The following is a 15,727-nucleotide window of genomic DNA, read 5'->3' as shown; positions in this document are numbered from 1 at the left end:
GTGTCATGTATTCTATTCTTAGTAGAGTATTAACTGTGCATGTCTTCTTCAGTTTGTGTGTATTAAAATTAATATTTCATGTGGTAAAAAATTTTGTTTTTTCGTACTTTGGGGTGTCTTGCATGAATTAATCTGATTTCCATTATTTCTTATGGGGAAAATTAATTCGCCTTACGATAATTTCGACATACGATGAGCTCTCAGGAACGGATTAATATTGTAAGGCGGGGGCCCACTGTATTATTATTATTATAATAACGAATGCTGGCAACTCAGTGCACTGTTTACCTCGCTGTGGGAGCAGTTCGCTCATGCTTTGCTTACATTTTTGACAGTCATTTGGCCAAATTTCATTTTTCTAAGCATGGGTCCTAAGAAAGTAAGTGTAAAGGACAATGCTGAGAAGAAAGAGTAGAAAAAGAGGATGATTTGAATGGAATTAAAGCATGAAATCATAGATAAGCAAGCGAGGTGTCCAGATTTTGCTTTGATGGGGAAGCAGGGGGAGCTGGCTGGTAACTCAAATGTTGGCTCGTACCTCAGCAACAAATCAACCCAGGGGCGGCTCATATCCCAAAAAACTCATACATTGGGACACTTGTAAGTAAAGGTTCCATTGTATTGACTTAAATATTAAATCTGATATAATTTTCTTTATTTTCAGATTATTAATATGTCTAGAGGCTGAATAAATTCACCAGACATATTTTGCTATGTCTGCAGGCAATTCACCCCTTCAGATTCCCAGAGCAACATTACTCCTTTATTGAAGCACTGCTACTCTGCTTATTTTCGCTGCAAACTTAGAGACCAGGACAAACCATTTGCACCACACAGAGCTTGCAAGAGTTGTATCAGTAAGCTCCAAATGTGGTCAGTTGGAAAACTTAAATGTGTGCCCTTTGGAGTAAAAATGGTATGGCAGCAGCAGATGAACCACCATGATGACTGCTACTTTTGTATGATTAAAGTAACTGGTTTCAACAAGAAGACTAAAGATAGCATAATTTTTTTTTTTTTTCAACAAGTCGGCCGTCTCCCACCGAGGCAGGGTGACCCAAAAAAGAAAGAAAATCCCCAAAAAGAAAATACTTTCATCATCATTCAACACTTTCACCACACTCACATATTATCACTGTTTTTGCAGAGGCACTCAGAATACAACAGTTTAGAAGCATATACGTATAAAGATACACAACATATCCCTCCAAACTGCCAATATCCCAAACCCCTCCTTTAAAGTGCAGGCATTGTACTTCCCATTTCCAGGACTCAAGTCCGACGATATGAAAATAACCGGTTTCCCTGAATCCCTTCACTAAATATTACCCTACTCACACTCCAACAGGTCGTCAGGTCCCAAGTATCATTCGTCTCCATTCACTCCTATCTAACACGCTCATGCACGCTTGCTGGAAGTCCAAGCCCCTCGCCCACAAAACCTCCTTTACCCCCTCTTTCCAACCCTTTTGAGGACGACCCCTACCCCTCCTTCCTTCCCCTATAGATTTATATGCTTTCCATGTCATTCTACTTTGATCCATTCTCTCTAAATGACCAAACCACCTCAACAACCCCTCTTCTGCCCTCTGACTAATGCTTTTATTAACTCCACACCTTCTCCTAATTTCCACACTCCGAATTTTCTGCATAATATTTACACCACACATTGCCCTTAGACAGGACATCTCCACTGCCTCCAACCGTCTCCTCGCTGCTGCATTTACCACCCAAGCTTCACATCCATATAAGAGTGTTGGTACTACTATACTTTCATACATTCCCTTCTTTGCCTCCATAGATAACGTTTTTTGACTCCACATATACCTCAACGCACCACTCACCTTTTTTCCCTCATCAATTCTATGATTAACCTCATCCTTCATAAATCCATCCGCCGACACGTCAACTCCCAAGTATCTGAAAACATTCACTTCTTCCATACTCCTCCTCCCCAATTTGATATCCAATTTTTCTTTATCTAAATCATTTGATACCCTCATCACCTTACTCTTTTCTATGTTCACTTTCAACTTTCTACCTTTACACACATTCTCAAACTCATCCACTAACCTTTGCAATTTTTCTTTAGAATCTCCCATAAGCACAGTATCATCAGCAAAAAGTAACTGTGTCAATTCCCATTTTGAATTTGATTCCCCATAATTTAACCCCACCCCTCTCCCGAACACCCTAGCATTTACTTCTTTTACAACCCCATCTATAAATATATTAAACAACCATGGTGACATTACACATCCCTGTCTAAGACCTACTTTTACCGGGAAGTATTCTCCCTCTCTTCTACACACCCTAACCTGAGCCTCACTATCCTCATGAAAACTCTTAACAGCATTTAGTAACTTACCACCTATTCCATATACTTGCAACATCTGCCACATTGCTCCTCTATCCACTCTATCATAAGGCTTTTCTAAATCCATAAATGCAATAAAAACTTCCCTACCTTTATCTAAATACTGTTCACATATATGCTTCAATATAAACACTTGATCTACACATCCCCTACCCACTCTGAAACCTCCCTGCTCATCCGCAATCCTACATTCTGTCTTACCTCTAATTCTTTCAATTATAACCCTACCATATACTTTTCCTGGTATACTCAGTAAACTTATTCCTCTATAATTTTTACAATCTCTTTTGTCCCCTTTCCCTTTATATAAAGGGACTATACATGCTCTCTGCCAATCCCTAGGTACCTTCCCCTCTTTCATACATTTATTAAACAAAAGTACCAACCACTCCAACACTATATCCCCCCCTGCTTTTAACATTTCTGTCATGATCCCATCAGTTCCAACTGCTTTACCCCCTTTCATTCTACGTAATGCCTCACGTACATCCACCACACTTACATTCTGCTCTTCTTCACTCCTAAAAGATGGTATACCTCCCTGGCCAGTGCATGAAATTACCGCCTCCCTTTCTTCCTCAACATTTAAAAGTTCCTCAAAATATTCTCGCCATCTACCTAATACCTCCCTTTCCCCATCTACTAATTCCCCTACTCTGTTTTTAACTGACAAATCCATACTTTCCCTAGGCTTTCTTAACTTGTTTAACTCACTCCAAAATTTTTTCTTATTTTCATTAAAATTTCTTGACAGTGCCTCTCCTACTCTATCATCTGCTCTCCTTTTGCACTCTCTCACCACTCTCTTCACCTTTCTTTTACTCTCCATATACTCAGCTCTTCTTATAACACTTCTGCTTTGTAAAAACCTCTCATAAGCTACCTTTTTCTCTTTTATCACACCCTTTACTTCATTCCACCAGTCACTCCTCTTTCCTCCTGCCCCCACTCTCCTATAACCACAAACTTCTGCCCCACATTCTAATACTGCATTTTTAAAACTATTCCAACCCTCTTCAACCCCCCTCCCCACTACTCATCTTTGCATTAGCCCACCTTTCTGCCAATAGTCGCTTATGTCTCACCTGAACTTCCTCCTCCCTTAGTTTATACACTTTCACCTCCCTCTTACTTGTTGTTGCCACCTTCCTCTTTTCCCATCTACCTCTTACTCTAACTGTAGCTACAACTAAATAATGATCTGATATATCAGTTGCCCCTCTATAAACATGTACATCCTGGAGCCTACCCATCAACCTTTTATCCACCAATACATAATCTAACAAACTACTTTCATTACATGCTACATCATACCTTGTATATTTATTTATCCTCTTTTTCATAAAATATGTATTACTTATTACCAAATTTCTTTCTACACATAGCTCAATTAAAGGCTCCCCATTTACATTTACCCCTGGCACCCCAAATTTACCTACTACTCCCTCCATAACATTTTTACCCACTTTAGCATTGAAATCCCCAACCACCATTACTCTCACACTTGATTCAAAACTCCCCACGCATTCATTCAACATTTCCCAGAATCTCTCTCTGCTCTACACTTCTCTCTTCTCCACGTGCATACACACTTACTATAACCCACTTTTCACATCCAATCTTTATTTTACTCCACCTAATCCTTGAATTTATACATTTGTAGTCCCTCTTTTCCTGCCATAGCTTATCCTTCAACATTATTGCTACTCCTTCTTTATCTCTAACTCTATTTGAAACCCCTGACCTAATCCCATTTATTCCTCTCCATTGAAACTCTCCCACCCCCTTCAGCTTTGTGTCACTTAAACCCAGGACATCCAGTTTCTTCTCATTCATAACATGCACAATCATCTCTTTCTTATCATTTGCACAACATCCATGCACATTCAGACTTCCCACTTTGACAATTTTCTTCTTCTTATTCATTTTAGTAATCTTTACAGGAAAAGGGGTTACTAGCCCATTGTTCCCGGCATTTTAGTTGACTTTTACAACACGCATGGCTTACGGAGGAAAGATTTTTAATATACCCAAATATTCCTTCAGCAATAAGGCCTGTGCCACACACTGAAGATATTCTTGTACCTGTGCCACCTGAGACATGGCAAATTTCATCAGATTCTGATACCAGTGATTCTAAGGAGATGGAAGTAGACTGTGAACCACCAACAAATGACGATCCCAAACCCTTCAATCAAGTTGAGCTCAATGACTTGGTGAGGGACCTTAACCTTCCAAAAGAAAGTGCACAAGTACTTGGCTCAAGACTGAAGGAACATAGGCTTCTTGCTCCTGGAACAACATTTGCTTATTACCGTCATCGTGAAGTGGAATTTACTCAGTTCTTTGACGAAGAAGAATCTTTAGTTTTCTGTTCAAATATTTCTGGCCTTATTGAACACATAGGGACGTTTAAAGGCTGTACTTCTCTACAGTGGCAATACAGCTGCATCTGTGCCAGTTGGCCATAGTGTCCAAATGTCAGAAACTTACGCAAATATGAAAACACTAATATCTGCAATCAAGTACCAGAATCACAATTTTCTCATTTGTGGTGATTTAAAAGTTATTGCTCTCCTACTAGGTCTTCAAGGCAGATACATGTACACCAAGTATCCCTGTTTTCTGTGTCTTTGGGATAGTAGGGCAGACAGCCAGCACTATGAAATAAAAGACTAGCCACCAAGAACCAACTTCTTACCTGGAAATCACAACGTGAAAACTGTGCCACTAGTTGACCCCAAGAAAATTCTGCTGCCACCACTCCACATGAAATTAGGGCCTATGAAAAATTTTGTGAAGGCCTTGAACAAGAATGGTACTGCTTTCAAGTACCTGGAGTCAAAGTTTCCTCGTATAAGTGAAGGCAAGCTAAAGGCAGGAATTTTTGTTGGCCCTCAGATTCAGGAATTGATGAAGGACAAGCATTTTGATGAAGTATTAGCAGGTGTCAAGGTGAATGCCTGGTTTTCATTCAAGCAGATTGTCCACAACTTCCTGGGAATCAGGCACTCCCCCGAATATGAAAAAATGATCCAAGACCTGATTTCAAGTTCCCAACAACTTGGGTCTAGAATGAGTGTGAAGATGCACTTTTTGGACTCACATCTTGACTATTTTCCCAACAATTGTGGGGACTACAGTTAGGAACAAGGAGAGTGATTCCATCAGGCTATTTGCACCAGGGAAACTCAATACCAGGGCAAATGGAATGTCAGCATGATGGCAGATTACTGCTGGTCATTCAAACATAATGGTCTCGATGCACAGTACAAGTGAAAATCAAAGTAGTCCTCCTTCCTTTGATTCAGTATGTAGACTAACCATTTGGAGCATATTTTTTTAATATCATTTGATTTGATTCATGTTGATATGGAATTCATATGTTCTGAAAACTAACAAAGTGTGCTTTTCCATGATTAGTTGCCTAATTTTAGTAAATTAAGTGAATAAAGATAAGTGAACATAGATAAGAGTAAAGTGATGAGGGTATCAAATGATTTAGATAAAGAAAAATAGGGTATCACATTGGATAGAGGGAGTATGGAAGAAGCGAATGTTTTCAGATACAGTGGTACCCCAAGTTTTGTACAGCTTTCAACTTGAACAATTATGCAAGTGTATTATTGTAAGTGCTTTTGTAAGTGTATTTTTTGGGGGGTCTGCAACGGACTAATCTAATTTACATTATTCCCTATGGGAATAAATTCGTTCGGTAACGGTACTTAACCCGTAAACGGTCCAAACGTATATATATACGTTTTTTCAACATTTGAAAGTATGTAAAAAAAGTAGATCTTTTTGTTTTTCTACATTTGAAAATGTGTAAAAAAACTTTGATCTACTTTTTTTTTGTTATATTTGAAAATATGTAAAAAACTTAGATCTACTTTTGTAGCACTACACATGTGAACGTAGATCTGCTTGGACCGTTTATGGGTTAAACAGCCTTCTGGAACGAATTATGGCCGAAACTCGGGGTACCACTGTATTTGGGAGTTGACGTGTCAGCAGATGGGTTTTATGAAGGATGAGGTAAACTTTATTTATTTATTTATTTATTTATTTTATGTCTTTGCAATCAGTACATTGAGATTTTATATTTACAACAGTGGGTTGCAATGCAAAGAGAGCCTCTATTATGCCTAGGCATTATGGGCCAACTTAACATTATTGGCTTACAGTCTACTTAACACTAAGGATTTTATCATAGTTGTACAGTAGGACAGTAATTATTTCATAGTTGAACAGTAGATTATTAATTATAAGTGAATTAAATTTGTATAAGAAAAAGGATATATTCTTATAGTCTAAAATGCTTTTTGTGGAAAACAATGGTTCAATTATATTCCTGTCAACAATGGATAAAAAGTTCAAAGTGATTGTTGAAGTTATGATATGGGAGTACATAGGTGAGTACGTGTGTACTGAGTATTTAGTGTTTAGTCTAGGGTGATTAAGTGGCTTTTGAGAAGAGTCTTAAACTGGTTTTCAGACTGGGTTACTTTAATATCTTCTGGTAATGAATTCCATATTTTAGGGCCCTTTATGTACATAGAGTTTTTACATAGTGTGATAGCCATAGAATTGATGAAGGAAAAAAGGTGAGTGATGTGTTGAGGTATCTGTGGAGACAAAAAACGTTATCCATGGAGGCAAAGAAGGGATTGTATGAAAGTACTATAGTGGTACCAACACTCTTATATGGGTGTGAAGCTTGCATTGTAAATGCTGCAGCGAGGAGATGGCTGGAAACAGTGGAGATGTCCTGTCTAAGGGCAATGTGTGGTGTAAATATTATGCAGAGGATTTGGAGTGTGGAAATTAGGAGAAGGTGTGAAGTTAATAAAAGTATTAGTATTAGTCAGAGGACTGAAGAGGGGTTGTTGAGGTGGTTTGGTCATTTAGAGAGAATGGATCAAAGTAGAATGACTTGGAGAGCATATGAATCTGTAGGGGAAGGAAGGTGGGTTAGGGTTCGTCCTTGAGAAGGTTGGAGGGAGGGGGTAAAGGAGGTTTTGTGGGCGAGGAGCTTGGCCTTCCAGCAAGCGTGCTTGAGTGTATTAGATAGGAGTGAATGGAGACGAATGGTTTTTGGGACCTGACGAGCTGTTGGAGTGTGAGCAGGGTAATATTTAGTGAAGGGATTCAGGGAAACCGGTGATTTTTATATAGCCGGACTTAGTACTGGAAATGGGAAGTATAATGCCTGCACTTTAAAGGAGGGGTTTGGGATATTGGGAGTTTGGATAAATATGTTATACAGTGGAACCTCAAATTTCGAACGTAATCCGTTCCAGGAGCTAGTTCTAAATTCGAAAAGTTTAAAAAGCGAAGCAGTATTTCCCATAAGAAATAATGGAAATACAATTAATCCATTCCAGAAACCCAAAAATATTCACAAAAAAATACATTTAATAGAGATTAATTATAGTTTTACATACACACAACAAATATGGTGTACAATATGTATTAATAAATTTAAATAAATATATAAAATAACATTTTTACTTACCTTTATTGAAGATTGGTGATGGTATCTGGAAGATAGGGAGGAGGAGAGAGGGAGTTGGGGTTAGCATTTGGAAGGGGAATCCCCATCCATAAGGACTTTAGGCACCAAAGCCCTCTCTGGGGTTACTTCCCTAATCTGTCTTTTGATGTCACTAGGACCAGCTTGAGAGTCACTGGACCCCTGTCTCACAAAATAACTGTCCACAGTCCTCTGTTTCTGGCACCTCTTTAAGATTTCCCTAAAATGAGACATGGTTTTGTCACTAAACTTGTTGCAAAGACAGCTTGTTTCAGCTTGCTCAGGGTGGTACTTCTGCACAAACATTTGGACATCATTACACTTGGCACAAATCTCCTTAATCTTTGAAGAAGGCACCTCATCCACTCCCTCTTCCTCCTCCTCCTCCTCCTCTGAAGCAAGTTCCTCAGCTGTGGTCTGATACTGTTCCAGATAAAGCTCTTCCAGCTCTTTAGTGGTTAGCTCTTCCCAGTGATCCTCCACCAACTCTTCCACATCCTCGCCACTCACCTCCAGCCCCAGGGTGTTCCCCAATGCCACAATAGAGTCCACAGCAGGCAGATGGTCAGCTGGGTCAGGGTCAGCGTCAGCCTCAAACCCTTCAAAATCCCTCTTTTGGACACAATCTGGCCACAATTGTCTCCAAGCAGAGTTCAAAGTCAAATTATTGTCTAGGAGGTATTTTCTCACACTGGGGCCAAACACTTCATGGACCCACTCTTTGAAAATTTGCCTTGTGACCCATGCCTTATTATTTGCTTTCCACAAAACACACAACTTGTTCTTTATGACATTGTTTTTCTTAAACACTCTGAGATTTTCTGAATGATACACATGTAAAGGCTTCACTTTAAAATCACCACTAGCATTAGCACAGAACAAAATTGTTAGCCTGTCTTTCATAGGCTTGTGTCCTGGGAGTGCCTTTTTCTCCTGAGTAATGTAGGTCCTCTTTGGCATTTTCTTCCAAAACAGGCTTGTTTCGTCACAATTGAACACTTGTTGGGGTTGGAATTTTTCAGTGTCTACGTAAACCTTAAATTCCTGTACAAACTTCTCAGCCGCCCATTTGTCTGAACTGGCTGCCTCACCATGCCTTACAACATTGTGTATGCCACTATACTTCTTAAATCTGTCAAACCAGCCACTGCTGGCTTAAATTCACTATCAGCACTGGTTCCAGGAGTTTCCTGTACCAGATCGGCATGGAATTTCCTTGCCTTTTCACAAATAATCATCTCTGAAACACTATCACCTGCCATCTCTTTATCCTTGATCCACACCAGCAACAACTTCTCAACCTGATCGATTGTCTGTGATCTTTTTTTGTTTAGCATGTTAACACCTTTAGCAACATCAGCTTCCTTGATTTATTCTTTCTTTGCCAGGATAAAAGCGATGGTCGACTTGTTTTCCCATACATTCTGGCAAGCTCAACAAGTTTTCCACCACTCTCATACTTCTGTATTATTTCCTTCTTCACATCTGTGGTGTTTCTCACTTTCTTTACCACAGGGGTACCACTAGCAAGTTTCTTCGGGCCCATGCTAGCTTATTTCACAGTCCCACAAGCACTAAACACAATGAATTAATCGTAAAATGTTTGAATGAGAGTGCAGGTTAGTGTTCACTCAAGCATCAACAAAGCCAGACTGGCTCAAGGCGCCTGCGCGGGGACGTGGACAAAGCGGGCTGGCGGACAGGTACCCAGCGGTTCAAAAATAGGGGCGAGTTCGATAATAGGGACGAAGTTGGTTTGAAAAAAGCTGTCGATTTTCGAAGAGTTTAATAAGCGATACGTTTGAAATTTGAGGTTCCACTGTACATGTATATCTTTATATATGCTTCTAAACTGTTGTTTCTGGATACCTCTGCAAAGACAGTGATTATGCATGAGTGAGGTGAATGATGATGCAAGTATTTTCTTTTTGGGGATTTTCTTTCTTTTTGGGTCACCCTTCCTCAGTAGGAGATGGCCGACTTGTTGAAAAAAAAAAATTGGTATTTATTCAAAATCCTTACATGATAGAGCAAAATGGTTTAGATATTGACAATCAGCAGCCCAAGAATATGTAAGGTTGCAACCATGAATAAAAATGAAAATTAAAAACATTTCAAATGCAGACCAGTGTTATACAGTGGACCCCCGGTATTCGATGGCATCGGTATTCGATAAATCCGGTATTCGATGCATTATATCGCAAAAAATTTTCCTCGGTATTCGATTGAAAACCAGGTATTCGATACGATTCGTACGAGACCTGTCCACATGTGGCCTGAACTGCCCCTTGTGTGCCAGTGTTTACAAGCCAGCCAGTGTGCACGCATCTAAGGATACATTCGGTACATTCCATATTATCCATATTATCACTGTGTTTGGTGCTTGTTTCTGCAAAATAAGTCACCATGGGACCCAAGAAAGCTTCTAGTGCCAACCCTGTGGTAAAAAGGGTGAGAATTAGTATGGAAATTAAGAAACATTTTGAAGGGTTTGGGGCTAACCCTGAGAAGCCTATACCAGTTGTGGAATACATTGTGCCTACTTCAAAAATTAAGGATATGTGTGCACAGTGGGTTGAAGTGCAAACCTTTATGGATGAAAATCACCCTAACACAGCTATTACAATGACAATGTTGTGGCCCATTTTAGACAAATCATAAAGGAACGGGAGGTACAGAGCTCTATGGACAGATTTGTTGTGCGACAGAGGTCCAGTGACTCTCAAGCTGGTCCTAGTGGCATTAAAAGAAGAAGGGAAGTAACCCTGGAAAAGGACTTGCTACCTCAAGTCCTAATGGAAGGGGATACCCCTTCTAAACACTAACACCTCTCCCCTCCTTCCATCCCGTCAATCATCACCAGATCTTCATTAAAGGTAAGTGTCAATTATTTTTTTGTTATTGTAATTATTCTATTGCATTAAACTTAATATTTCATGTAGTAAATTTTTTTTTTTCATACTTTTGGGTGTCTTGCATGGATTAATTTGATTTTCATTATTTCTTATGAGGAAAATTGATTCGGTTTTCGATATTATCGGTATTCGATGAGCTCTCAGGAACGGATTAATATCGAATACCGGGAGCCCACTGTAGTATCATTATACTTTATTTTATTTTTGCCTAGTCTCTTTCTGTGCATGCATGCAAAAGAATCCCCAGAACAAGTGATATCATATATGTAGGATAACCACAGCGAAAACAGTCAGATGAGTCTCTAAGTTTCAGGAATATATGTTTGTGGTAGGATAATTATTATACTATAACCACTATTTTTGCAGATACTAAAATATTTAACTCATGTCATTTTAGCAAAGAAAAACTCCCAAAGAGTGCATCTTGTCAAATGATCCATCTGTACCACAAGAATGTCACGCCCTTCGTGTAACATTTTTAGAGTGCAAGCGCTCACTGGTAAGACTTCGTTATTCTCTTATAACATATGCTCTGGTGATCTTTTGTATTATGTGTGTATATTAGGAAATAAGAGTACTGTATATCATGGGGGGTATCAGTTCCAATAAATCTAGCCAATGGCATGGAATTTATGGTAATTTTTTTTTTCAGCTGGATAATCGACAGAGGTTTCGTGGAAGAAAAGGATACTGACACTGCATATTTTGCTAACATCTGAAACCCTGTCTATAAGTAGGTAATGCTATGTTTTGAATGCATATATTGTAAATCAGTAATAATAATAGTACAGTGGACCCTCGCCTAATGATATTAATCCGTTCCTGAGAGCTCAACGTTAGGCGAAATTATCGTTAGGCGAAATTATCGTTAGGCGAATTAATTTTCCCCATAAGAAATAATGGAAATCAAATTAATCCGTTCCTGACACCCCAAAGTATGAAAAAATTTTTTTTTACCACATGAAATATTAATTTTAATACACACAAACTGAAGAAGACATGCACAGTTATGTGACACCTTTATTGAAGATCTGGTGATGATTGATGGGATGGGAGGAGGGGAGAGTATGGATGGTCTTAGTGTTTAGAAGGGGAATCCCCTTCCATTAGGACTTGAGGTAGCAAGTCCTTTTCTGGGGTTACTTCCCTTCTTCTTTTAATGCCACTAGGACCAGCTTGAGAGTCACTGGACTTCTGTCGCACAACATATCTGTCCATAGAGGCCTGTACCTCTCGTTCCTTTATGACTTTCCTAAAGTGTTTCATAACATTGTCAGTGTACAGGTTGCCAACATGGCTTGCAGTAGCTGTGTCAGGGTGATTTTCATCAAAAAACGTTTGCACTTTAAGCCACATTGCACACATTTCCTTAATCTTTGAAGTAGACAACTTCTTCAGTTTCTCTCTCCCCTCCTCCGAAGCAGTTTCCTCAGGTGTGGCCTCTTGCTGTTGAAGATGATCTAGCAGCTCATCAGTGGTTAGTTCTTCATTGTCCTCCTCCACCAACTCTTCCACATCCTCCCCACTAACCTCCAACCCCAAGGACTTCCCCAGTGCCACAATGGATTCCTCAACTGGCATATGCTTCTCAGGGTTAGCCTCAAATCCTTCAAAATCCCTTTTGTCTACACATTCTGGCCATAGTTTCTTCCAAGCAGAGTTCAAGGTCCTCTTTAGTCACTCCCTCCCAAGCCTTACCTATAAGGTTTACACAATTGAGGATATTAAAGTGATCTCTCCAAAACTCTCTTAGAGTCAATTGAGTTTCTGAGGTCACTACAAAGCACCTTTCAGACAGCTTTTGTGTACAGTTTTTTGAAGTTTGCAATGACCTGCTGGTCCATGGGCTGCAGGAGAGGAGTGGTATTAGGAGGCAAAAACTTGATCTTAATGAAGCTCATGTCTGCAGAAAGTCGCTCTGCCACGTCTGAAGGATGACCAGGAGCATTGTCTAATACCAGGAGAAACTTAAGGTCTAATTTCTTTTCAATTAGGTAATTTTTCACAGTGGGGGCAAATGCATGGTGTAACCAGTCATAGAAAAAGTCCCTAGTGACCCATGCCTTACTGTTTGCCCTCCACGGCACACACAAATTAGCCTTGAGAATATTCTTTTGCCTGAACGCTCTGGGAGTTTCAGAGTGATACACCAATAAAGGCTTCACTTTGAAATCACCACTAGCATTGGCACACATCAGCAGAGTAAGCCTGTCTTTCATAGGCTTATGTCCTGGGAGTGCCTTTTCCTCCTCAGTAATGTAGGTCCTGCTTGGCATTTTCTTCCAAAACAGGCCTGTTTCGTCACAATTAAACACTTGTTCAGGTTTCAATCCTTCAGCCTCTATGTACTCCTTGAATTCATGCACATATTTTTCAGCTGCTTTGTGGTCCGAACTGGCAGCCTCACCATGCCTTATCACACTATGTATGCCACTACGATTCTTAAATCTCTCAAACCAACCTTTGCTGGCCTTAAATTCAGTTACATCACCACTAGTTGCAGGCATTTTTCTAATTAAATCGTCATGCAACTTCCTAGCCTTTTCACATATGATCGCTTGAGAAATGCTATCTCCTGCTATCTGTTTTTCATTTATCCACACCAATAACAGTCTCTCAACATCTTCTATCACTTGCGATCTCTGTTTCGAAAACAAAGTTGCACCTTTGGCAAGAACGGCTTCCTTGATTGCCGTTTTCTTGGCCACAATAGTAGCGATGGTTGGTTGGGGTTTACTATACAACCTGGCCAGCTCGGAGACACGCACTCCACTTTCATACTTAGCAATGATCTCTTTCTTCATATCCATAATAATTCTCACCCTTATTCCTGTAGGGTTGGCACTAGAAGCTTTCTTGGGGCCCATGGTCACTTATTTTGCAGGTGAAATCACTAAAAACGCTGTGATAATACGAAATGTTTCAATTGTATGCTTGGATGTGACCGCGGAGGCTGGCTTGTAAACACTGCCACCCATGGAACAAGTGAGGCTGGCTCAGACCGCACGTGGACGCGTCTCGACGAATAGCATTGAGCGAGTTTTTTAGCACTAGGCAAGGCAAAATTTTTGCGTTAAAATGTATTGCTAGGCGGATTTAACGTTATGCGATGCCATCGTTAGGCGAGGGTCCACTGTAATAATAATACTATAATGAAATAATAGTATTGATAGTAACACTTAGAATAACTTAAACAATATTTCACAGTTATACAGGGCTAGATGTAATAATAGATTGAATATGTAGTAATATTTAACAGAGAATGTAAGCCTCAAATTTTTTTATTTTTGATTGTATTTTTTCAGACATTCTAATATGATAACTCACAGTTATTGTAATTTTAAGACATGAATGTGCTTAATTTTGAAGCCCAGATATAGTACCATCACTGATGCTACTACTACTGCTACCACTCTCTTCTTTCCCTTAGTTTCTCCCTACCTGTCTTCTGGTCTATTCTGCTTTTTCTCACTTAGTTTTGACTTGACAGTGGTCCTGGACAGACTGAAATGTCACCATAAGTTTGCTCCAGTCATGGTATTATGACTGTTATTCTACATGTAGTTGTTATACTCTTGGGAAAGCACTCAGCCTGAAGGGGTCATACTGTACGTAGGGAATGGGAGGTAATCAAGTGTGATCTAAGGAAAGGTAGGATAGATTCAATTCCTTACATCAAAAGCCCTTCACTGGCATCAAGGCAACCCCCCCCCTTGAAGAGGGTACTGTATTGATGCAGGAAAATGGCTCTTGTTCCAAGGAATCGGAGCTATTCTTCCCTTCCTTGGATTAAATTTGATTTGCACCTTTAATTTTATAGGAATGGAATATAATGAGGTTTGTTTCAAGGAGAAGATAACTCGGTTCCTCAGATAAAGAGCCTTTCATAAGGATTCCCTTGTTTTTGAGGAGTCACATCTTTAACCCTTTCAGGGTCCGTCCCGTAGATCTACGGCTTCACGTTGAGTGTCCAAACCGTAGATCTACGCCAAAATTCTAGCGCCGTCAAATTTAGCGCGAAAGCGCTCATAGGCCTACATGTGAGAGAACGGGTCTGCGTGGTGGGTGTGCGCCATAAACAAAAAATCTAGGCGCCCGCATAGCATTGTGGGAACACCGGCTCAGTTACCCTTGTTCACCATGCCTCGTCGCAAGTCAGCTCTCACTCCCCGGAAAATTGGGACTCTCCTCTTCCTATCTGATAGTTCTGACACTGATGGAAGTGGAAATGAAGACGAATTCTATAGCTTTGATCAGTTAGTGACCGAAAGGAATGACCAGGATATCGATAGTGCAGAAAACCTTGACGATCCTCAACCTTCTACTTCTGGTGTGGGCACTCGTGATTCATGGTCGGTTGTGCCTCAACGCAAGAGAAAACTAATATTTTCACGTGGCCAGGCCTCTGACTTCAGTAATGATGATGATAGTTACGTGGATTGTGATTTTATTGCTCTTGACGATCATTCGAGTAGTGATAGTGAGGAATCATATTCACCAGTGAAGCGTCGGTATGTTCGCCGCCGCATGCACTTGGGTAGTGTACCCTATGCTGTGCCCAGGGGACGGAGTACATCCCGGAGTACATCCCGTGGCCCTACACCAGGTTTAGATAGTGATAGTGAGGATGATGTGGCTACACTTGGCATGGATAGACCACAGGCATCAGTAGATGATGGTAGTGGTAATGGTAGTGGCACCTCCATGCATGACTCACCAGCCCAGGCTGGGACCCACGCTGCTGACTCGTCAGTTCAAGGACAAAGCGGAGCATCAGCCACCAGCCCACCACAACCACAACCACCCGCACAACCAGCCTATGATGTCCAGTATCCACCAGCAAACCGTATCTGGGATTGGCAGCAAAATCCCAATTTTGTTCCCAAGCCCCACCACTTTGAT

The 15,727-nt window shown here is 40.3% G+C and overlaps 1 protein-coding gene across 4 annotated transcripts in view; it reads left to right on the top strand.

Moving 5' to 3' along the window:
- The window catches only part of LOC138852414 (cytochrome c oxidase assembly factor 5), a 62,382-nt gene that overhangs the window by 20,773 nt on the left and 25,882 nt on the right, over nt 1–15,727 (top strand). For 3 of the 4 annotated variants that reach the window (XM_070082977.1, XM_070082978.1, XM_070082980.1), the window contains exons 3-4: nt 11,223–11,324; nt 11,478–11,558. In XM_070082977.1, the coding sequence (XP_069939078.1) occupies nt 11,223–11,324; nt 11,478–11,519 (144 nt within the window). In that variant the 3' untranslated portion in view covers nt 11,520–11,558. Of the gene's footprint in view, nt 1–11,222; nt 11,325–11,477; nt 11,563–15,727 lie in introns of all 4 variants that reach the window. The other variant, XM_070082979.1, reaches the window with a different exon arrangement.

Source organism: Cherax quadricarinatus, chromosome 8, assembly GCF_038502225.1.
Source record: "Cherax quadricarinatus isolate ZL_2023a chromosome 8, ASM3850222v1, whole genome shotgun sequence".
NCBI lineage: Eukaryota > Metazoa > Arthropoda > Malacostraca > Decapoda > Parastacidae > Cherax > Cherax quadricarinatus.
This window is presented reverse-complemented; position numbering and strand designations above follow the sequence as displayed.